Source organism: Lepidochelys kempii, chromosome 2, assembly GCF_965140285.1.
Source record: "Lepidochelys kempii isolate rLepKem1 chromosome 2, rLepKem1.hap1, whole genome shotgun sequence".
Classification (NCBI taxonomy): domain Eukaryota; kingdom Metazoa; phylum Chordata; order Testudines; family Cheloniidae; genus Lepidochelys; species Lepidochelys kempii.
In genome coordinates, this window is record NC_136381.1 from 10,198,815 (window position 1) to 10,224,265 (window position 25,451).

Below are 25,451 nucleotides of genomic sequence, written 5' to 3' on the forward strand. Positions count from 1 at the left end.
GAGCACGGGCACGGTCTTGCCCCGAAGACCAGGGGCTGGAGACTCGTTTCCCCATGGTAACGCCCTTGTAAGCTCTCTGAAGCAGGGACTTTGCTTTGTGTCTGTACAACACCAGGCACGGGGGGGGGGGTGTCCGGGTCTGTTTACGGGGGCTCAGGACACAAACGACAGCCACCCCTCATCCTCAGCCGCTGGCTCCAGCCAAACCACCAGGTAACCCAGCAGCCTCGGCGTCCCCCCGCCCACCTCTCTCAGCCCCTGGGAGGGCTCTCACACCTCCTCCCCTCCCCCCGCCTTGCCGGTAGCCTCGTTCTCAGGAGCAACGGCAGGGGAAAAGACCGCGAAAGAGTCGGGGCCGGCAGGCGCATGCGCCGTTTTGCCGCTCTCCTGGGCCGGGCGAGGCTCTGGGCTGCCGTTGGCGTCAGTTCCGCTCCTCCCCCATTTCTGGGAGCCGGGCCGGAGGAGGAGGCGGAGTCGGTTCCTGCTGGGGCTGTGAGTGTCCGCGGCCCGCGTCGCGTTACCCGCCCCCTCCCTCCCCATCCCGGGCGGGGGGATTTGAATTGACGCCCGGTCCCGCGGCGGAGCCTGCGCTGTGAGTGTGGACGGGACTGGTCGAGGGGGTGTGCGCCCGGGTGGGCTTCTGCTGGGGGCGCCAAGCGGCAGCTGCCCTCCGTTCATACCTAGGGAGTCCTGTCCCCCGAGATGCCCCCCAGCTGGGGCCTCCACCCTTTTCCTTGGGCTCCCCCTCCTCGGTGCCCTGTCCCCCGGGATTGCCCTTAACCGGGCCCCTGCCCTTTTCCTTGGGCCCCCTTTCCTTGGTGCATGGTCCCCTGGACCCCCCCCCACTGGGTTCTTTGCCCTTTTCCTGTTGCCCCCCCTTCCTTGGTGCCCTGTCCCATGCTCCCTTCTGCCCTTTTCCTGGTGCTCTCCCTTTCTCAGCGCCCTGTCCCCCGCCAGCTGTGATCCCTGCCCTTTCCCTGGTGCCCCCCACCCTTGGTGCCCTGTTCCCTGGGGTCGCTCCTAACCAGAACCCCTGCCCTTTCTTGGGTGCCCTCCTTCTCCCAACTTAAGCAGCCTGCCTTTTCCCTGGTGCCCTCCTCCCCAGGTGCCTGGGCCCTGCCATTTCCTGCACTGTACCCCTCTTCCCATTGCTCCTTCTTGCCCTGCCCTCAGTTGCTTCCTGTTGGACTTCCATCATCCCCCACTCCTCCCACCATAGTTTCCCTGGACAGCAGTGGTTCTGGTCCCCTGGGGTTTATCTGTTAGAGCGTTGTACAGTGGGAACAGCCTTTTCAGACAGCTGTAGTCCCTCCTGAATCTGAGCCACTGTGAAAAAGTGAAATTGGCTGGTCTATTTTGTTGCCCAAGCTGAAGGCAAATGTGGCAAGTAAAGAGCATAAAGGGTGAAAACTAAACTACAGATGTAAACATTTCCCTGCCTGAATAACTCAAGGAAACCCCGCCCAGCTTGGCAGTTGTTTCAAACTTAGTTTGAGTACTGGTTTGTAGAATAAATAAACAAATCATCTTTTCCTACACCACTTGTACTTTTGAGCTGCATGTTGGTATCGGTTATTCGCTTGCCCTGGCCCCCCTTCTAAAAATTCACAGGTGGATGACAACTTCTGCTTGGTTTGAATTTAAAGCTCAGCAAGAATGGGGGGTGTCAATGTTAGACAGTTCAGCTGAGAGAGAAGTTGAAGTGTTTATGTAAAAAGGAAAAAGTAATAAGCTGTCTTGCCCACCTAACAAAATGTATAAACTATCATAAAGGTCAAATGGCTCCTGCGTCTAAAACACTGCTGTTCTGCACCTTGTGGAACCATTTATCACTGTGCAAAGTAGGTGTAAAATTCTGTCATTCTGATTTGGAAATGTTTTACACCCACTTTGCACAGTGATAAATGGTTCCACAAGAAGAAAAGGAGTACTTGTGGCACCTTAGAGACTAACCAATTTATTTGAGCATAAGCTTTCGTGAGCCAGAGCTCACTTCATCGGATGCATACTGTGGAAACTGCAGAAGACATTATATACACAGAGACCATGAAACAATACCTACTCCCACCCCACTCTCCTGCTGGTAATAGCCCATCCAAAATGACCACTCTCTTTACAATGTGTATGATAATCAAGGTGGGCCATTTCCAGCACAAATCCAGGTTTTCTCACCCCCCACCTTGATTATCATACACATTGTAAAGAGAGTGGTCACTTTGGATGGGCTATTACCAGCAGGAGAGTGAGTTTGTGTGTGAGGTCTCCCAACGCTCCTGGTAATCCACCTCTATGAGGGGATTAGCTCCGAGCACTGGGAGTGTGGCTCCCAGCGCTCAGAGCCTGTCTACGCTAGTGCTTTAAAGTGCTCAGGCTTTCTGCACTCGGGGGTGGTTTTTCACACCCCTGAGCCAGCAAGTTAGAGAACTATACAATGTAAGTGTAGACAAGCCCTTAGTTGTCAAGCAAGGAATACTATACCAGGGTCTTTGGCATGGTCTACACTAGGAAATTAGATTTATATAACTGTCTCTCAGGGGTATGAAAAAGCCACACCCCTGAACGATGAGGTTAAATCAACCTAACCACCACTGCAGACGGTGCTAGGTCCGTGGGAAAATTTTCCCATCAACCTAATTACTGCCTCTCGGGAAGGTGGATTATCTACATGGATGGTAGAAGCCCTCCCCGTCGACTCACTGAAGTGCTACAGTGGCACAGGTGTAGTGTTTTAAGTGCAGACAAGCCCTTAAAACTCTGCTCTGAATGGGGTATACTGTGATAAGGGACAGTATTAGTGCTGTCCAGTAACAGTTAACATAAACTGACCTCATAATGATATTTAACAGGGAGCCAGTATAACTTTCTCAAAATAGAATCACAGGGTTGGAAAGGACCTCAGGAGGTCATCTAGTCTAACCCCCTGCTCAAAGCAGGACCAATCCCCCATAGTTGCCTTAGATCCCTAAATGGCCCCCTCAAGGATTGAACTCACAACCCTGGGTTTAGCAGGCCAGTACTCAAACCACTGAGCTTTCCCTCCCCTCTAATAATTTGCTTGAGTACATAAACTTAACATTTGGGTGTTTTATTAGGTAATAATACAAAGATTTTTTTTTTCTCGAGCGTATGTTGTGGTTGCAGCCCCAGGTCCTACCTGGATTTGGAATAAGAAAGAATAGCCATATTAGGTCAGACCAATGGGCCATCTAGCCCAGTATGTTGTCTTCAACAGTACTGGAACTTCATGGAGAGTGTACAGAACAGGGCAAATTTGGAGAGCTCCATCCCTATCTTTCCCTGCTGGCTTCTGGCAGTTAGAAGTTTAGGGTTGCTGTGAGCATCTGGTTGTATTTCTGACCACCTTGGCTAATAGCCATTGATGGACCTATCCTCCATGAACTTACCTAGTTCTTTTCTGAACCCAGTTAAACTTTTGGCCATCACATCACCCCATGGCAATGAGTTCCACAGGTTAATTGTGCATAGTATGAAAAAGTACTTTCTTTTGTTTGAATTAAATCTGCTGCCTATTAATTTAATGGGGGTGACCCCTGCTTTTTGTATTATAGGAAAGGGTAAATGACACTTCTCTATTCACTTTTTCAACACCATTCATGATTTTTATAGACCTCTAGGTCATATCATATATAATGATTGAAAATAATTGCTGTGGGCGCTACTTCATTCTCTGACATAATTTGTGAGCATGAGTCTCCCCTCCACTTGCCCCCTTTCCAAGTTTTTAGGGCATGAACTTGTGAGGTGCTTCAGATCATCATCCCCTCTTGTGGGTGCTTAGTATTTGTCAGGAGATGCTGAGCACCTTTCAGGATCAAGAATTGAGTTTAGTAGTGACCAAGTTAAATTCCCTTCCCCCCTGCAAAACAAAGAAACAAACCCAGAGTGTTGCAGAAGTAACTAGATTAAAGTTAGAAGGCAGTAATTTTCCACTTTTTCACCCGAATGAATTTTTAGGATAACATAACTGTAGTCTCTAAAGGCATAGCTCTCTAAACAATGTTATTGTTTATAAGATCTGTTGACTGGAAATTTTGTAATCTGTATGATAAATTTCAGGATTAGGCTTCAAAGTGAGAGTGGCAGAGTGTCTCTGAGTCCATGTGAAGCGATGGAAATGGCTACAAATATGGTTGAGAGCTCTTTTGGTTTAGAATATCACCAGGTTCAATCATCATTGGGATTCGTGGGCTTTTATTGTCCAATTTTTAAGTTCTCAGTCATTTTGAGAACTTGTGCACTGTACAGCTGCAGTGAGGTATGCATATATTCCAGGCCAAGTGTCATAGACAATTGTGATATCAGACCTAACTCCATCAATCATCACCCTTACTGTACAGCAAACTTTCATGCAACGACCTCATTGGTTGTCTGAGGGAGACTGCACATATGGTGGATTACTTGGCCTAACTGCTACCCTTGTGTCACAGCATGGGCTTTCAGTAGTTGAATAAAATATCAAAGCTAAAACGTAATGTTTGAGTTCTAGAATAGTCTTTGTCATGTACTTGGGTTCTCCTGCACACTGTTACAGTAGTGCACAACTTTTTAATTGTTCTATACATACATGATCGGTGCCTCTTTTTGCTTTTCTTTGGCACTTGTAAGCTCTTTAGGCCAGGCCTGTGTCTTTGTATGTGTTTCAATAGTACTTAGCCCAAGGGAGCTCTAATCCTGGTGGGGGAAAGTAATATGAATATAAAATCAGTATTTCTCTTTAATTATTGCAGTGTTTCAACATGTCTTAAGGATACAGTTATACAAATTAGATATTAACAATGTTATGTAGGGTTTGCTTTGTAAATAAATTTAAGGGGCATTTTAGCCCTCATAGCTCCAAAAAGGAAGGTCTTTTATTTAAACTTTATGAATTCTTGAATGGTTATTTTCTTCCTTCTCTGGTTTTCATCACCTTCTATCTTGCCTCTTAATTTCTACATTGCCTTGCTTTATTTGTGAGCTCTCCAAGTCTTGTTTTTTATTACGTTTTTTAAAACAGTGCAATGGCTGCGCCAGCATGTCAAAGATTACCCCTTTCGTGTGTTCAGTTTATTTTTGGCAATAGACAGCATAAGTTTGCTGCAGAATTAGTAGAAAGAGGAAAGTAAAGCAGAGTATGGTCCCTCCTATAGTGGTGGTTTAATTTGTAGTGATGTGGAGATAAAACAGCAGTATCTGGAATGACTTTGAGAGAGTTTGTAACATACATATGTGATCTGGAAGTGTTCAGCATTAAAGTTTGTATTGGAGTCAGCCAGCACTCAGATAACAGAAAATGTGTGTGGCATAAAACAGGGACAGAAAGAAATAAAATTGTCAGATGTCGAGTATTATTAGGGTTAGAGTTTGCATTATTAAACTATTTTGCAGGGATTAGTATCTTTACCATTTCAAATTACGTTGGAATGAAACTTGTAAAGGAGGTGCTCAGTCAGGATACCAACTTTTTTTTTATTGCCCTAGGTTAATTTATCTTGCTTTTACCTACATTGAAATGTCTAAACTCTAATTATATCTTGTTGTATAATAAACGGTAAGATTTTTTCTTTGGAAAGAAGGTTGACAGTACTGGATATGATTCTTTTTCAAACCCCTGGAGCCATTTGTAATACATGACAGATCCTTTACCCTTTTTTCCTTTACCTTTGTCCCTTTCTCTACAGTTCTTTCATTTATTTCCTTAGAAATATAAAACACTAATGGCAGGATGGGGGAATGCAAAACATGTTTAGGTAGCACCATTCTTTTGCAGCAGATACAGCATTTTAGGAAAATCTGCTTTTAGAAATATTTCTGTATGTATTTTTGTCATTCTTGAAGTTGAGTTAAAAATTTGTTTAATATTGTCCATAGCTGACCTCTACTAACTTCTTTCCAGTCTTTGCTCCCTCAAACAACTAGCACGGTAGCTTATGGAATGGAAAACGGTTTTGAATAATGCATGTAATTGTTGCCAGTGGCAGTACTTCCATAAATAACACTTATTAATTTAGGCCCAGAGCCTGCAATCATTAATGCAAATGCCTTGTTTTATGTGAGTAATCTCTGTGTAGTCAATGGAACTACTCATATGCTTAATGTTAAGCATGTGCATAAGTGTTTGCAAGATTAGGCTCTAAATTAAACATAACCCATTAAGGGATAACAAACCAGGCAAGTGAGGTATAGGAAGGACAAGGATAACAACGATAGGTTGTACTTTAACCTCGTCTTATTTATGGATTTTTATTTCGGAATGGGGGTTTTAGCTCTGCTTTCTGTGACAAAGGGTTTTAGGGTTGAGACCGCAGGGTGCAGACTCGTTAGGTGTCTGCACCCTGACTTTTTTTTCCAAGTGCCATCCACTCCTCTGAAAATAATTAATATTTTTTCTTTTTATTAGACTATAATTGATGCATAATGAGCGTTCCTGACTACATGCAGTGTGCTGAGGACCATCAAACTCTCCTGGTTGTGGTCCAGCCAGTTGGGATTGTCCCTGAAGAAAACTTTTTTAGGATCTACAAACGAATTTCAACCGTGAGTCAGATTAATGTTCGTGACTCCCAGCGTGTGCTATATATCCGCTATAGACATCACTACCCTCCGGAAAACAATGAATGGGGGGATTTTCAGACACATCGGAAGGTTGTGGGGCTCATAATCATAACAGACTGTTCCTCTGCAAAGGATTGGCCCCAAACTTTTGAAAAATTCCACCTTCAGAAGGAAATATATGGTTCTACACTCTATGATTCCCGATTGTTTGTCTTTGGGCTTCAAGGAGAAGTTGCAGAGCAGCCCCGCACAGATGTGGCATTTTACCCTAGTTATGATGAGTGTGAAACTGTGGAGAAGAGAATAGAAGATTTTATTGAATCTCTCTTCATTGTACTGGAATCTAAACGTCTTGACAGGGCCACTGATAAATCTGGTGACAAGATCCCACTTCTGTGTGTCCCTTTTGAAAAAAAGGACTTTGTAGGTCTGGATACTGATAGTAGGTAAGTAGCTTATTTACAACCTAACAGGGCTTGAAAAATTTACCTGATGCTAGCTCAAGGACTAAGCCTATTCGTCCGCGTAAAGAAATGCCTGTGGCACCAGTAACACCGCTTCCTCAAGGCTGTATCTTCTGTAATGTAAGGGAACTTACTTTATTTACTAGTGGACTATGTTTAATTTTCTTACCTTGTTAATTAACTTTCTATTCATATTTTTAAATTTAATTTGTAGGGCTCATCAAATAGTTATTAAAAAAGTAATTGAATAGGTTTGACAGATTCTACCTCTAGTTATTTTTGCTGAATGGAATTTGACTAGCTATAGAACTGGATGAATATTATAAATTAATGTATTAAATTGATCAATAAACTGGAGTAAAATTAATTTTACATATTTTGCTGTGTACTATCTTACTAACCCTATTTACTACATTCCTTGCTTTTGTCTTCCTGTCCTTACTGTCTTCCCTCCACTTCTTTTGCATTCCTATAATAAAACTATGGTCTATCTTTGTGAATTGTCTTCAGTATTTGTTTCCTCCTTCTCTTTCCCTCCTCTCATTTCTTTCTCTTTCTTACTTTGTGTTCTTTTCCCTATTCTCATATTTTCTCACTATTCCTTTCTTCTTCCACCCCAACCCTGAAACCTTTCTCTATACTTTACGTTTCGAACATCCCATCAATATTTCCCAGCCATCTCTATCCATGCCTTCCAGCCATAGTGTTTGAAAGTTTTACCAGACACCTGTTAGCTAGAGAAATAAACCAGCTAGCCAGAGACAGGTGTGAAAGAGCTTGGGTGTTTCACTGCTCAGGGGCAAAACCCAAATGAGATGCTAACCCCCACTCCTTCCAGCTGCTGGGGAAGGGGAGAGTGCTGAAACTCTTAACAGGGTACTTTAGCTGTTTTAGGGACTCTGTCGGTTACATCAACATTGTGCAGTTAGGGGTCTGATTAAATTTGTAGGCCACCACTAAATCTACTCTGGTGTACATGCTACAGGTTGCTACCTAGGGGGTGTGTGTCTCTGCTGCTTAGTTACTCTGCATCTCCCTCAACTTTCTGTTTGGTCCTAGAAGGGTTTAACTGTCTCATACTGAATGTGATTTGTCATGGTCAATATTGTCATGTAACTCAATTCTTCATACTGTGTACAGGTAGTAAAATTCTGTAAAGTAGACAAACCCATGTAGGCGATGCATTACTCAGCTGTAGACTGTTGATCTAGCTAGTGGTTCCCAAACTGGGGTTTGTAAAATGTTACAGTGAGTTCTCGGGCGGGAGAGCTGCCCCAGGGACCCCGTGCAGAATGCGGCCAGCAGCACGGAGCCCCTGGACTTCCAAGAGCTAAGCAGATCAAAGCAAGCATATCTATCACACTGAGAAGACTCCTTCAAGACTCCTTATAAGAAATGGAAAGGGAGGTGGATTTTTTTTGTTGTTTTTTTAAAATTTAAATCAGCAGCTAGTATTGTTCTTCATAATAATTTTAAAAACAAGTTTAAGCTTTGTTGTAATGTGTGTTCTTTGCCTGGACTGCTCAAGACCTGAATGCTTGTGTAGGAGAAACTCTTTGCGTTGGCTTCTTAAATACCTTCATGCTGTTTCACATCTGATACTCCTCGATGAAACACAAGCTACGAAAGTGAGCTCTTGGAAGAGTGTTGCTGTTTTCATAATGTAATAACAATACTGTAATGATAAATAATAGTGTGTAATAAGCCTGTCATAAAAACTAATTTTATATTTCTAAGTTCACTGCTTTTATAATTTATACTCGGGTAAAGGAGAAAATCCCTGGAAATATTCATTTTTAGGAGGGGGTTCGTGAGACTTGACATTTTAGTGAGAGGGGTTCACAGGTTGTTAAAGTTTGGGAACCACTGGTCTAGGCTGAACATAGTGACAAGGTCAGGGCAATAGAATTCCTATTTTTGAATAAAATAAAACTTCTTTAGGAGTATTGTCTAAAAACTTTCAACAGTATTTGTGGCGTTAATCACTTTAGAATAAAGTGACATGAGATGAAAACACCAAGGAGTCTGGTGGTACCTCGAAGACTAGCAGATTTATTTGGTCATAAGCTTTCGTGGGTAAAAAAGCTTATGCCCAAATAAATCTGTTAGTCTTTAAGGTGCCATCGGACTCCTTGGTGTTTTTGTGGATACAGACTAACACCTCTACCCCGCTGATACTTGACGTTAAGTGAGCCCCTTTACACTGTGTGTAATGTAACAGAATACTTGTTTCCAAAAGTTAAAGGTGTTATGCCAAAATGGTTATTTACTAGAGGTGATTATAGTGCAGTCCCAGGGCCAAATGTGACCCATGAAATTCTAAAACGGTAGGGAACTCAAACAGCAATCAGTGCACGTTCCTTTCATCATAGGAAAGTGTAGATCCAAGCAGACATGCATTGTTGCATTTAGTTTTCATTTGTTACATATGCTTAAAACCGAAATAGTTGTTCTTGGCAAGTTGCCAATGGGACCTTCCATCCCAGCTCTGGTGTAGTACATGCTTTGGACACATTGGCTTACAGTTTTAGTGGTATCTTAGGTGCTCATATCGCCATGCTGAACCTGATGTAATACAGTAACTCTGCACTTAAAAGTCGTCCTGGCTAACATTGTTTCATTTATTAGGTTTCTGATCTATTAGAGAACATACTCGTTTAAAGTCACGCAGTTTTCCATTATAAGGTTGTTTGGCTCGCTCTGCCGGGCGTACCAGTCGGGGAGCTCGGTCGGGGCGTGGGGGGCATTCCAGCCGGGGAGTGGGCAAGCCCCCGACCCGGCTCCCCAGCAGGAGCCCCGGGTGGATGGAATGGGGCAAGACCCCACTCCTGCTCCCCAGTTGGAACACCGGGCGCGGTGGGGCAATTCTCCGCCCCCCCCACCAACCCCGCTGTCCGGCAGGAACACTGGGTGGGCAGAGCGGGGCAAGCTGCCGCTCTCCCACCCCACTACGCCCCTGCCTCAACCAAGCTTCTCAGTCATCATTAGTGAGTACAGTATTAAATAGTTTACAATTATTTAAAAATTATACTGTATATGTATATTATGTCTTTTGTGTGGCGAAAAAGATTTCCCTGGAATCTAATCCCCCCATTTACATTAATTCTTTTGGGGAAATTGGATTCGCTTAACATTATTTTGCTTAAAGTAGCATTTTTCAGGAACGTAACTACAACGTTAAGCGAGGAGTTACTGTAGAGAGTAGCTTTTAAATTGGTTCAAGCAATGGGTGCCTTTTTAACTACAGTGTTTCTGCAGTTAGCATCACCATGTCGTTAAGAAGACAGTAAGTATTCCAACTTCTATCGTAAATCTTCAATTTAAAAATTATACTAGAAAGACTTGATAAACCATAATTTCCAAATTTTTTTTGTTCAGCGTTATTTTGCGCTGGCGTTTTTGATTCTGTTGTAAAACATCTGGATTATATTTAAATTGCACATGAAAGGTGTTTAAAAGCTTCCATTCAAATTAGCATTTTGGGTAATATTTTAGCAAAATAAGATATACTGAATAGCTGGAACCTGTGGTCACTTTCTTAGCAAAATTTTTCAGTTTCTTAGTAGAGCTGAGAAAGTTATAGTCCCAGAAAAGTTCAGTTATACCCCTTCGCATTGGAACCCTCCCACGCCCAGCCTCATTAATTCTTGTTTATATTTAAGTAAGATAAAGGCATTTTGTGTCTTTTTATTCTTTCACTGCTTGTGAAAGTGAAAGACTGACAGCCCTGGCTTGATCCAGAAATGATGTAATAAGTATACCTTTTGTGGGCTTCTTTGCACAGATCTTCCAGAGCACTTTGAACCTACCTTGTAATATTGCAGCTCTTGTAGGCTACTGTACAGAAACTCCAGACTATCACCTATGTATGAACTGGACTGAAACCATAACATCAATTTACACTTTTGAGTCAGAGTATTTGAACATAAATCTTCAAAGGTGAAATGCTAGTCCAGTTTCTTCTCACTATTTAGCTCACAATAAAACGTGTCTATAATGTAGCATGTTATGTTGTATAGTGCCTATAATTCACTAGCCAAATGGGAATCATTGTTTAAAGCTGTACATTGCAACTTTATCTTTTTTTTTTTTTTAAACTATAGGGAAAGATTTTTTTTTCTTTTCTCAATTTTGAGGGTATGCACGTGTGATGGTAGAGATTATGAGTTTAAATGATGAAAGACCAGACTAACTTTATTTGGATGGTGGAACAAACCATGAGACACTCTTCAGTACTTCCAGCTACTACAAACTGATGAAAGGTGGGAGGCAAAGATGGCCTCTTTACAGTGGTTGGGGTTTCTCTTCCCCCAAGTTAGAACTCCTTTTCTCCACTCTCATCTCTTTCTGTGGAGACAATGAGGTGTTCTAGCTTCATATAGTTTATATACTGTTAACTGCTGCTAGGGCCTGAATATTGCCCTGGCTTGATGCAAATGACTGCATTAGAATATCACCAAATATTGCACAGAGGGATTTGATGCCTCAGTGCACCTCTGATCGTTTGGTTACAGATTGTTGTTTAATATGTGGGAAGTATATCTTTCCCTGCAACTCTCAAATTTGCAATTACAGTTGATAAGCCCTCACAGACGCCAACTCATCTGAAGGCTAGAGATATACCCCATATCAAATGAGCCGGGTTAGTATGTCCATGTAGAAAATATCTCAACTGAAATTAGTGAGTTACACATCACCAAGATGAAACACGCCAGGGTAATTTTTGGTCATACCATAATACCTATGTACGTTCAACTGAGAGAATATTTTAAACCCCTCAATTCAATTAGAAAAGGAGTACTTGTGGCACCTTAGAGACTAACCAATTTATTTGAGCATGAGCTTTCGTGAGCTACAGCTCACTTCATCGGATGCATACTGTGGAAACTGCAGAAGACATTATATATACAGAGACCATGAAACAATACTTCCTCCCACCCCACTCTCCTGCTGGTAATAGCTTATCTAAAGTGATCATCAAGTTGGGCCATTTCCAGCACAAATCCAGGTTTTCTCACCCTCCGCGCCCCCCCCCCCAACTCACTCTCCTGCTGGTAATAGCCCATCTAAAGTGACCACTCTCTTTAAAATGTGTATGATAATCAATTAATATCCTTTCAGGCTAGCGCACTTCCCGTCAAAGACTGTGCGTTATAAGCTTGGACCACATTAACCTGCTGACTAGGAATAGATGGCTAGGATCAGTGCAGTCATGTTTCACTCACATTCATTGTCAAGAAGTAATATTCGCTGCTGAGGTGGATGATTATTGTAACCGAACTGGCTGCCTAAATGCAGCTCTTACAAACTAGGGCAAGAGTCATTTCATGCTTTGTAGTCCAGAGACACTAGATGCTGTTGAGAGGAAGGCAGAGTTGAGATCTGTTTCTTCTAGCAGCTTACTTGTGTACCTGGTAGATGATACTGTTTCCCAGGTTCTATACTGAGAGTGGTGATATCAAGGGAACATTACAAGTAGGCTTGGCAGAATTGAATTTTTTTTAAAAATAATTTCAGTGGATAAAATATGTTCTAAAATAAAGGGCTAAAAACTATCAATTTAAAATCTTCATAGTTGGGAAATTGTGGGGGAGTCAAATTATTTGACAGACATTGAGATTCAGAAAATTAGCTTTATAGTTGTTAAAATACAAATTGTCAACATCATGTCAAAATATACAAAGTAAATATCCTTAAGTCATACTCTGATATTTCTCAAGCAGCCTTTTTCTTAGTTTGCCTATTTATAAATTTAGATGATCATTGATGGAAATATTTTTTCATAGGTTTATGTGTATGGTAAAATCGATGTTTAGTGACATTTACTGATAAAAATCTAATCCTTCTAAGCCTAATTACAGTATTTGTGTTGGAGAATTAGCTTAAATGGTAAAATGCTTGCTTAGCAGATGAGAAGTAGGAAGCGGTGTGTAGTACTCTGATTGTTTTCAAGTCCTTGTATGAGACCATTTCTGTTGAAGTCATTCCCTCCTTGACCATTTCAGCCACCGCTGTTTGATAACTTTTTCTAGGTTTCCCTGGTTTTCAATTAAAAAAAAAAAAGCTAGTGTTTCTAGTCTGTTGGGCCCAGATTATTTTAATGTTTGTTATTCACATCAACTCAGTGTGGGCACTATTACATTGTTGACTTTGAACTAGTAAGACATCTACTTAACATGGGTCTTGCGCTCTCATCACCCAATATCCTATATAGATGTATTGCTTTTCTAATGTTAACATATAGTAGGTGGGATTTGTTCACTGCTCTTTGTCAAACTGTGTGAAATCTGAGTACATGTATATGTGCCTATTTAATTTTTTTCTGTTCTTGTATATTTCTAATTTTTGTTTTGTTCCTTTCTTTCTTTTTCTTTTTTTCCTCTCATACTGCCCTGTGAGTTTGTTGTTGGGTCTGAAAAGGTAGGCTGTGATAGATTATATTTAAAATTAGTTAGCTTTCATGTGCTGCCTTTCCATTCTGTCTTCATTACATAGTTGAGTGTTGCTTGTGTATGTTTTTCCAGTACAACTAAGAATTACCGCTGGACCGTTATTATCATGAGTTCACTTCTTTTAGCATATGGCAATTCTATTTGATGGCAGTGCTGGAATTTTTTTTTGTAGAATACACACAATTTGCTGAGATGGCTGCTGACCTCTGGAAACTGCTTTATTTTGTAAACTTCAAAGCCATGAAGCTACTGCCTGTGTTTGTTTTCAAAATTCAAAAGTTCTGTCAGTGATGGAAATTAAATGCTGTAGCTGGATTTTTAAAGGCTCAATAATGTTATGAACAGTGATATTTGTTGTTATGCATGCTAACCGGAATTGGGAATCGATTGAATTTGGTGGGAATTTTTTTTTGGCAGCATTTTGCATGAAAACTTTGCCAATTCATTTTGCATGGTTTTTGAATCTTCAGGTTTGTTTTCTGATGTTCTGAAGAATCAGAAACTCCTCCAAACTTTTGCTAAATGGTTTGTGGTGAAATTTACTTCTAGTTTGGAATTTAATGATTCAACACTTTTGCCCATTCTGAATTTTGCACATAATTATGGCAGTCACCTTGGGCAATTTTAGCTGGAGAAATAGTGAAATAGGGGAGGAACAGAGCAATGCGTATAAAGTCAAATGCATGGCTGCAATATATATGCACCAGATGTACATGGGATCAGGTGGGGACGGAAGTGGCCAGGACTCTGCCTTCTGGTTTTATCACCAGAAGTGGCACAGAAGTATGTATTGTGTCCTGCACATGCAAGTTGATGAGGTGCTTGACGTTAAACCAGAAATGTGGACACCCAGAATAAGGTAAGCAAGTTTGATGAAGGCACTACAGTGGCTGTTAGTGTTAACTGTTTTAGTGTGTAGCAGACAAGCGTTCTGTTTTCCACTGGCACTCCACAGTGCTCCCAAAACAATACTGATTCTTACTTCTTAAGAGGATTTTGTTTCTTAAAAACATAAGAGCTACTGCATAAAGATGGAACTATATTTGAAAGCACATTGTAAGCCAGCCTTGCAGTAGTCAACCACATGTAACTCTAGTGCGTGGGGAACCTTCAAAGATTCAGGTTTGGAATGGTTATGTGAAGCTGTGGGGTATCGCATAAGACCATGTAGTCCTGTAAGTGACAACACCCTTTATGATTTGGGATAGGATTAGTGGACTTGCTACCACTGGCCAGTATTTTTGGTGGATGGGGTGCTTTTTCATCTGGTGTTTTCAGCAGTCACTGTCCATCAAAAATCTTGGATTGCATTATGGGGGAAAAGGAAGAGCAAGCAAGTACGGTGGCTCTCTACTCATGCCACTCCCTCTGAGAGAATGTAGAAAATGACTTCTGACCCCTGTCACTATGTGGGAATTGGCTTAGACCACAGGGAACCAGAACACTGGTGACTCATGATTAACCAACCAATGCATCTCTTCTTCCCCCCCACCCCGAAAGAAAAAAAAGAAAAGGTATAACCTCCTTATTATATTGTAAGATTTTGCACTAATTTCTTCATTTCAGGCCACATAGCATCACTAGCTGGGACAAATAATTTATTTCATGATTTATTTACACTGGAGGAAATCACCAAAAAAGTGATTTTTATTTTTTAGCAATAAATATAATATTATACATTTGATTACAGACTAGCATTTTTTCAGTCTAGTTCTGAATTAATGTTTTTACTGACCCTTTTTGTAGCTGGGTGACTTTAAAAATAAAACCAAACAAAAACCTCAAGCATCTGGTGAATTAAGTTTTATCTGTGTGTTGAGGGTGGATTTTGTTTACATGAATGTTTACCTTTTCACTTGGCAGAGACATTTGTGTAGTATTCAAGCACAAGTTGGAAAAACTGCACATTGTTGTAACCACTATAAAAATTGTTCACTTGGATAACTTAGTTCTTCATAAACAACAATGAATTATAAAGTTATTTAAAAATGGGTGTTTTTAATGGAGATGTCAGTTATTTTATATGAGCAGCATTTATTGATACCTGGGCTTTGCTGCAGGAAATGAATGTATTTATGTGTTGAATATATAAAACCACATGTCCCCAATGTAAATAATTTCCTAACGCAGTATATCTTGGGGAGGGAGTGTGAACCAGTTGATAGGGCGCTGCACTGGGACTCTGCAGACCTGGTTCTACTCCTGCTGCTGTCAATGACTGGCTGGGTGACTTTGGGCAACTAACGTCACCTCTCTGCTTCAATTTCTCACTCTGTAAATTGGGGGTAATGATACTTCTTTTGTAAAGAACTTTGAGATATATTCATGAGAAGTGATATTTAGGAGCTAAATATCAATCTGGAAAATATTAGTTATTGTGACTGTCTTCTGATCTTTGGGGTCTAGTACATTTATTTAAAATACATTTTTTGGCAGCATTTATTATTTTAAAGGCAGAACTAATATAGCTGTACACTGAGTGAATCACTTGCTCTTTATTTAATTTCATGTATAATCTTTGAAATCAAAGAACAAATGAGCAAATGGTAATGTCCAATGGAGCAAAATTTTATTATTTTTTTGCATCAGACTTATAAAACAAGTGAAAATGAGTCTGCTTAGCATAGTCCAGACAGCAGTAACTAGAAGCAACTTACTTTACATTTTCTTTTTTCATAAAACTATGCATTGCAATTAGCTGCATTTTTTATTTCTACTTTGTGTCTTAAAATTCATACATCTTTATTTTTAAACCATTCCTGCTAAAGTATTGATTGTTAGCACTTTGCTTTAAACTGAGAATTTGCATCTTTTGTGAAGCGTAGCTTTAATATAGTTCTCTGTTAAAAGATATTTTGTCTATCCTTCAAATTCAGCAAAAGTTTGGATTCCTGGCTGTAACACCAACATTTGAAAAGCAACTATTGTCGAATTATTGGTCATGACAGCTTGATATATTGGTTAATATGGGAGAGAAGTACTCGGATGAAAATGAATTAAAAAGTAAACTTTCTAATTAAGAGAAACTACAGATCATAATTTGAAAGAAAAAGTAATGCCAAGTGTCCTTCATTCTAAGGAATGTGTTATTGAGGTAGAGATAGGTTGGAGATATTACAAACAAAACTAAAATAGCAATGATTAGATAGTCTTACGTTTTTATTCCAAAAATATGGGTACTAGCAAAATTCTTCTAATCTCTCCTCTCCTCTGCTCTCAGTCCCAATTATAATTTGTTTATATCACAGCAGACAATACTAAATATTAGAATGAGACATATTTCCACAGAATCTGAAAAATTCTGAACCTGTGCTGAAATCTGGTTAAAACTTGACATAGTCTTGCACCTCATAGTGAGAGGCAGCCTTAGCTTTCACTCAAAAATTTCTTCCTGTTTCCTTTTGTTTCAGCCATCTTTATAAAGTATACATTTAATGGAAATTTAAAAAGGGTAATGCAAGTGCTGCAGTTTCCTTGACAGCTGTGGGACAAAATGGGTAAGGTCCTTGGATTCAGTCCCACTACTTGTCCCTCTCATCACCCCAGTCATGGATCCGATGTGATGTGTATGAGGGGCTTTTAAGAAGATTGGATAGTGGGGAGAGGTCATTTCCAGTCTTTCTGGATGGGCAGTAGCAACAGAAGGCATATTTTCTTATCTCACTGTGTGATGTCCTCTGCTGCTACTTCTGCGACAGTAATATTAGCTTTGGTTGGTTACCTGTCTGGTTCTCCCATAGACATCTCTGCCACTTTCTTCCATATTACCCCTTAAAGTCCATTTCTTCCCAGATACTTGCTAAAAATGGCAAAATTCTGATGGTTAGGTTAAGGGGCTGTCCTTTATGTGCAATTGTCAAGGTTCCTTCCCCACTCTGAACTCTAGGGTACTGATATGGGGACCTGCATGAAAGACCCCCTAAGCTTATTCTTACCAGCTTAGGTTTAACACTGCCCCCACCAAAGTGTTACACAAAGAACAGGGGAAATGCCCACTTGGAAATGTCTCTCCTCCCCCCCAAATATCCCTCCAAGCACTACACCCCCTTTCCTGGGGAAGGCTTGATGATAAAATTCCTCACCAATTTGCATAGGTGAACACAGACCCAAACCCTTGGATCTTAAGAACAATGAAAAGCAATCGGGTTCTAAAAAGAAGAATTTTAATTAAAGAAAAAGTAAAAGAATCACCTCTGTAAAATCAGGATGGTAAATACCTTACAGGGTAATCAGATTCAAAACACGGAGAATCCCTCTAGGCAAAACCTTAAGTTACAAAAAGATACAAAAACAGGAATATACATTCCATTCAGCACAACTTATTTTATCAGCCATTTAAACGAAACAGAATCTAACGCATATCTAACTAGATGGCTTACTGACTTTTTACAGGAGTTCTGACCTGCATTCCTGCTCTGGTCCCGGCAAAAGCATCACACAGACCCTTTGTCCCGTGTCCGCCCCCCCCCCCCCAGCGAGGTTATCTTAGCTTAGGTGCTAGCGAGGTTATCTTAGCTTCTTAACCCTTTACAGGTGAAAGGGTTTTTCTTCTGGCCAGGAGGACTTTAAAGGTGTTTACCCTTTATATTTATGACAGCAATGTATATATATTTTTAAAGTATAGCAATATACATATTTTGATCCCCTCTCCCCCAACACTCAAGTTTTCCTTAGGGCAAAAAAAAAAAGTTATTTCCATTTGTTTATCATTGCCCTAGCCACTTAGCTTGCATATTTTGTCCCACTCCCCTTCTCATTTATTTGTCACTTTAGATTGCATGCTCATTGTGGCAAGAAGACTGTTTGTGTAGTGCCTAGCGAAGTGGCACCCTGTACCTGATTAGGGGTTTCTGGGCGCTACTGCACTAGAAAAAATGATTACATTTCACTGTTTCAGCTGCTGCACCCAGCTACTGTTGCAGGGTTTGAGGCCTCTACCTACAGAAAAGGTCAGCATTAGAAAAATGTAATGTGAATACATTTTACTTTGATAAAATAATAAAAAAAAAAGTCAGTTCATGGGTTTAGATGTTAAGTTCTGTTTTTTAAAATGTTGTCATGAATTGAATTTAGTCACAACAAATGCAATTGCTGCTGTTAGAGGCATCAATCTCTGCTATTATCATGTTTCCACAGAATTTTACTTTGAGTTTTCCCATTTTTTCGTAAGGAGGTGTACCAGTTCATATGAAGTGCTCTGTAAATTTTCCTGAGGTCCCTATTACACTCTTTCAAATTCTTTAGGGCAGTGGTTCTCAAACTTTTTTTTTTCCTGCGGACCACTTGAAAATTGCTGAGGGTCTTGGTGGAGAACTTAATGATCTTTCCAAATGTTGTTTGTACTGTTAGGTAACTATTGTATAGCACTTTGCATAAAAGCGCTATATAAAAAAACCTTAATTTATTTTTCTACAAATAAAAGTGCACAACTCATATTTTTAATATCCGTAGTCTTACCTTTCTAATGTGATTGATTGTGTCCTCTCGCTGGGGCTGGGGAGGAGTGAAGGGGGTCTCCCCCGCAGCTGCAGACCTGGAGCTGGGGAAGGTTGCCTTTTTCTCTGGCTGCCGCAGCCCTGCACATCCCAAATTTCCCCCCCAACTCCTCTTCTCACCCCACTGCCTCCTGTTGCCTCTTATCTCAAGGCCACTACCTCACCTTACATGTGAGTCTCCTCCAGAGTCAAGGCACCTAATTAGTGAAGCCACACCTGTGTGGCTCCACTAATTAGGTGGGTGGCCCTTCATTCTCTCATGTGCGGCTGTCCAAGCATGCACCTTAGAGGGAACTATCTCCAGAGCACCTGAATGGAGCTGCGGACCACAGTTTGAGAATCTCTGCTTTAGGGTTAGTCCATATATACTCTGTAAATCTTAGCTGAAATTTATAGGATTCCTTCTAACTTAAATTGGATTCTGAAATGAAGACTTTGTTACTGTTTAATTTTTAGATGGTAAGGTTGGATTATTTATATGAAAGGAGATGCCACAAGTACACCTTTTCTTTTTGCAAATACAGACTAACACGGTTGTTACTCTGAAACCTGTTAACTGAACTTGGGGTTGATGGTTATTTCTTTTAGTTGTTAAGTAAAAGAGTGGTCTTCAGGGAAGAGAAGGCCAGACCTACAAATCAGATGTCTTTTGGGAAACATTTATATGGATCATCAAAGATTTCATAGTGCTGTATAAACATTAATTATTTCAACATGCCTATATGGTAGGTAAATGGTGTTATCCCTGTTTAATAGTTCAAAATACTCAGCCTCTCTACCTCAGTAACTTGCCCAAGTTCTCACAGCATGTCAGTGGCAGATCTGGGATTATTATTCAGGAGTTCCATTTTTGTACTCATCCGTGCTGCCTCTCAGTGATCCAGAAAGTAGTGAATCTAACTAGAGAATAAGCAACCCTGGATTTACTACTTACTCATTGATAGGAAGGGACTGAGAATATGAATAGTGGTTACAAGATGCTTGAATTAAAAATAATAAAGAATAACAGCCTTGGATTTTAAGAAAACAAATGTATGCATATTAAGAAAGATAATGGAGGAGGTGGCAATATAGAATGGGAAAATATATTAAATCCATCAGTGTGGAAGAAAATTGGAGCACTATGAAGGATATGACAAAGATTAACGGGTCTGAAAAATGGAAAGTATCAGGAACAGCTGATGAGCTTTCAAGAAAGGCTGTTCACAGATCAGAAAGTGTAAAATAAATCTCTGCTGGCACTGAACATGGAGAAGTGGGAGGCATCCAAAAAAAAAAGCTGCTCTGCAGGGTAGATAAAAATCAATGATTTTTTTAAATTAAAAAAAATCAATTTTTTTAATAAAATGCTTTTTGAGGAAAAACTTATTTAAGATGTATCTTAATTAAAACTATTATAGCTCAAAGATATTTCATTGTGGATTATTAATTCTAATTCTACAGTATGAGAATAGATTTATGTAATGTTTAAGAAAAGTTTTGTAAATGAGTCCCAACAGTTCATGGATTAGGGATCAAATTTTATGGGGTTCCAGGGGCTTCTGTATAGATTAACCTACATAATCTTTCTATCCACCCAACGGAACGCAGTGCTCAGTCTAGAAGATACCATCAGAGATGCTTAGCTTTGCAATTCTCAGACTGTGGATTATCTCCCCAGAGATAACATGCTTGTTAACAGCAAAAATGTTTTTAAATAAATATGTAGAGGTGAGAAATAAGACTTCAACCCTGTTTTCCCTCTGCAAATTTGTGTACACAAAGTCAATCCCTTACCTCTCTAAAAGTGCAAAGTTTTAACAAGTTCAGTGAATAGAAGATTGTTGAGGGCGAAATAGATCTGGACAAAGAGAAGAAGTCTGGAAATGTGAGAAGGGAGGGACAGGCAATAGAAACAAAAGTGAAACTGTTTGAGCAGCATATTCCAGAAGTCTTGAAGTCTTTCTGAGTGTAGCCTTCACTGATTTGAGGTCTACCATACAATTCTCTCACTAGAAGGGAAAACCTATCATGGCAGCAGGCCGTAAAAGAATCCCAGTTTGGGAATAAGAACCAGTCAAGAAATATGTTTGCTGATGTTCTGAACAAAGTCACATGAATGAACTGGTGGAAGTCACTTAAGCACTTGGATTCAGAGACTGTTGAAGTGATGATCTCACTTTTAACAGCAGTAGCTTCTTCTGCCAGTGTAGAAAGTTATTTTCTTCCTTTGGACTAATTCATTCCAAACTGAGAAATCGTTTAGGACCTGAAAAAGCAGGAAAGCTTGTTTTTCTTTTCCTGATTATGAACAAACAGGAAAATGAAGGTGAAGACAACTGAGTTTAGCTACAGAAGCCAATATTTTAAGTTTCTCATGTTGACCTGGCTGACATAGTCGATTGAATTTGTGTTTTTTAAAAAAAAGTTAACTATTTTAGTTAAAAGCAGTTTTAACAAAAACCTGATTTTAAAAAACTTGAACGTTTAACTAAATTCAAAAATTCATATGCTTGTTTTGTTAAAATATATGTTTGCTGCTGAAGAAAAAAATCCAGAATATATAACGTTGTTTTAGTTAAATAAAACAATTTAAATGTCTGTCTGGTGGTGATCTCCTCCTAATACAGCATGGCAAGAAAATCCTCCAAATGTTAATGATTAACCTGTTGAATTGGATATTGGGATATAGCTGTAAAACTCGTCTGAAAAGTTTTCAAAATAAGTCACTTAAAAATGTACAGTGTATACCTTCTAAAAATGAAACCTCCACCTATCTGAGTTGTGAAGATATATTAAGATAACAGCCAACAAGAATGCACTTTTGTCATAAATATAAAGGGAAGGGTAAACCCCTTTGAAACCCACTCTGAACTCTAGGGTACAGATGTGGGGACCTGCATGAAAAAAACCTCCTAAGCTTATCTTTACCAGCTTAGGTCAAAACTTCCCCAAGGTACAAAATATTCCCCCCGTTGTCCTTGGACTGGCCGTTACCACCACCAAACTAATACTGGTTACTGGGGAAGAGCTGTTTGGACGCGTCTTTCCCCCCAAAAATACTTCCCAAAACCCTGCACCCCACTTCCTGGACAAGGTTTGGTAAAAAGCCTCACCAATTTGCCGAGGTGACTACAGACCCAGACCCTTGGATCTTAAGAACAATGAACAATCCTCCCAACACTTGCACCCCCCCTTTCCTGGGAAATGTTGGATAAAAAGCCTCACCAATTTGCATAGGTGACCACAGACCCAAACCCTTGGATCTGAGAACAATGAAAAAGCATTCAGTTTTTTACAAGAAGACTTTTAATAAAAAATAGAAGTAAATAGAAATAAAGAAATCCCCCCTGTAAAATCAGGATGGTAGATATCTTACAGGGTAATTAGATTAAAAAAACATAGAGAACCCCTCTAGGCAAAACCTTAAGTTACAAAAAAGATACACAGACAGAAATAGTTATTCTATTCCGCACAATTCTTTTCTCAGCCATTTAAAGAAATCATAATCTAACACATACCTAGCTAGATTACTTACTAAAAGTTCTAAGACTCCATTCCTGTTCTGTCCCTGGCAAGAGCAGCATACAGACAGACCCAGACCCTTTGTTTCTCTCCCTCCTCCCCGCTTTTGAAAGTATCTTGTCTCCTCATTGGTCATTTTGGTCAGGTGCCAGCGAGGTTACCTTTAGCTTCTTAACCCTTTACAGGTGAGAGGAGCTTTCCCGTGGCCAGGAGGGATTTCAAAGGGGTTTACCCTTCCCTTTATATTTGACACGCCCCCCAAATCTCAGCTAGGGTGAAACACTGGCTGGGATTTCTTCCTGGAGCTCTAGGAAAAACAGAGTTAATAAGACACATGCATCTCTAAATATACTACCAAGTACATAAAGACTAACAATATTGTCCACATCTCAAGGACGATTTTAACCAGTTGATTCTGGGAAACTTTCATGGGAGAGTGAATCAGCCACTTTGTTAGAAGCTCCTGAGATGTGTTGGATGTCGAAATCAAAATCTTGGAGAGCTAAACTCCCCCGAAGAAGTTTTTTGTTAGTTTCTTTGACGGTGTGAAGCCACTTTAGTGCAGCATGGTCGGTTTGCAGGTGGAAACGCCGTCCCCAAACATATGGGCGTAGCTTTTCCAGAGCGTAGACAATGGCATAACATTCTTTTTCAGTGACTGACCAGTTGCTTTCCCTCTCAGACAGTTTTTTGCTGAGAAACACTACAGGGTGGAATTCTTGATCAGGTCCTTTCTGCATTAAAACTGCTCCCACACCACGCTCAGACGCATCTGTGGTTACTAGGAACGGTTTGTCAAAGTCTGGGGCCCTTAGTACAGGGTCAGACATGAGTGTCGCTTTAAGCTTGTTAAAGGCCTTCTGACGCTTTCCGGTCCACTGAACAGCATTTGGCTGTTTCTTTTTGGTTAGGTCTGTCAGTGGGGCAGCGATTTGGCTGTAGTGCGGTACAAATCGTCTGTAATAACCGGCCAAGCCTAAGAAGGATTGAACCTGTTTCTTTGACTTTGGGACAGGCCACTTTTGGATAGCATCCACTTTGGCCTGTAGGGGGCTGATAGTTCCTTGACCCACCTGGTGTCCAAGGTAAGTCACTCTGTTTAGGCCTATTTGAGACTTCTTAGCCTTAACAGTTAGTCCTGCCTCCCTTATGCGCTCAAGGACTTTTTATAGATGTTCCAGGTGGTCTGCCCAGGAATCCGAAAATATGGCCACGTCGTCAAGGTAGGCGACTGCATATTCTCCTAATCCCGCTAGGAGACCATCTACAAGTCTTTGGAAAGTGGCGGGTGCATTTCGCAGCCCGAAAGGGAGTACATTAAATTCATACAGCCCGAGATGTGTGATGAAGGCTGACCTTTCCTTGGCAGATTCATCTAGCGGTACCTGCCAGTACCCCTTGGTTAAGTCCAAGGTCGAGATGAACTGGGCCCGTCCCAGTTTCTCTAATAGTTCATCTGTGCGTGGCATTGGATAGTTGTCTGGGCGAGTTACAGCATTTAGCTTACGGTAGTCCACGCAAAAACGTATTTCCCCATCTGGTTTGGGAACTAGAACCACTGGAGATGCCCATGCACTTTCAGAGGGGCGGATTACACCCATCTGTAACATATCCTGGATCTCCCGTTCTATAGCAGTTTTAGCTTGAGGAGACACCCGGTAAGGTTGAACCCTAATTGGGTGAGCATTACCTGTGTCAATGGAGTGGTATGCCCGTTCAGTCAGTCCTGGGGTGGCTGAGAACGTTGGCGCGTAGCTAGTGCACAGCTCCTGGATCTGCTGTCGCTGCATACGCCCAAGGGTCATGGAGAGGTTCACCTCTTTCACACCACCACCACATTTCCCTTCACATTACCTTGGGGCCACTCAGCGTCGTCTCCTCCCTGGGCTTAAACTGACAAACCTTTAATTCTCTGGAATAAAAGGGCTTTAGAGAATTAATATGGTACACCTTAGGCTTCCGGTTGGAGGTGGGGAATGCTATGAGATAATTAACAGCTCCCAGGCACTCCTGGACCATGAATGGCCCTTCCCACGATGCTTCCATTTTATGGGCCTGGAGCGCCTTTAAGACCATGACCTAGTCTCCTACTTTGAAGGAACGCTCTCTGGCATGTTTATCATACCAGGCTTTTTGCTCTTTTTGAGCATCCTGTAAGTTTTCTTTAGCAAGGGCTAAAGAGGTTTGGAGGGTGTTTTGTAGGTTGGTTACAAAGTCCAGAATATTAGTTCCTGGAGAAGGTGTAAATCCCTCCCATTGCTGCTTTACCAACTGCAATGGCCCCTTAACCTCATGGCCATATACAAGTTCAAATGGGGAAAACCCTAAACTGGGATGTGGTACAGCTCTGTAGGCAAAGAGCAACTGCTGCAACACTAGGTCCCAATCATTGGAGTGCTCATTTACAAATTTACGTATCATGGCCCCCAAAGTTCCATTAAACTTCTCCACCATGCCATTTGTTTGATGGTGGTAAGGAGTGGCAACCAAGTGATTTACCCCATGAGCTTCCCAAAGGTTTTTCATAGTTCCTGCCAGGAAATTAGTCCCTGCATCTGTGAGGATGTCGGAGGGCCAACCTACCCTGGCAAAAATGTCTGCTAGTGCCTGGCACACACTTTTAGCCCTGGTGTTGCTTAGAGCTACTGCTTCCGGCCATCGGGTGGCAAAATCCATGAAAGTCAGTATGTACTGCTTTCCTCTGGGTGTCTTTTTCGGAAAAGGACCCAGAATATCCACACCTACTCGCTGAAATGGAACTTCAATGATGGGGAGTGGCTGGAGAGGGGTTTTGACCTGGTCTTGGGGTTTTCCCACTCTTTGGCACACCTCACAAGACTGGACATAGGTAGAAACATCCTTGCCCATTCCCTCCCAGTGGAATGACCCCCCCAAACGGTCTTTGGTCCTGTTCACCCCAGCATGGCCACTAGGGTGATCATGGGCTAAGCTCAAGAGCTTGGCCCGGTATTTAGTTGGAA

The 25,451-nt window shown here is 41.1% G+C and overlaps 1 protein-coding gene across 3 annotated transcripts in view; it reads left to right on the plus strand.

Moving 5' to 3' along the window:
* Positions 1-416: 416 nt before the first annotated feature.
* TRAPPC9 (trafficking protein particle complex subunit 9) overlaps positions 417-25,451 on the plus strand; it is an 831,265-nt gene continuing 806,230 nt past the window's right edge. For 2 of the 3 annotated variants that reach the window (XM_073330052.1, XM_073330055.1), the window contains exons 1-2: positions 441-592; positions 6,401-7,001. In XM_073330052.1, the coding sequence (XP_073186153.1) occupies positions 6,418-7,001 (584 nt within the window). In that variant the 5' untranslated portion in view covers positions 441-592; positions 6,401-6,417. Of the gene's footprint in view, positions 593-6,400; positions 7,002-25,451 lie in introns of all 3 variants that reach the window. The other variant, XM_073330054.1, reaches the window with a different exon arrangement.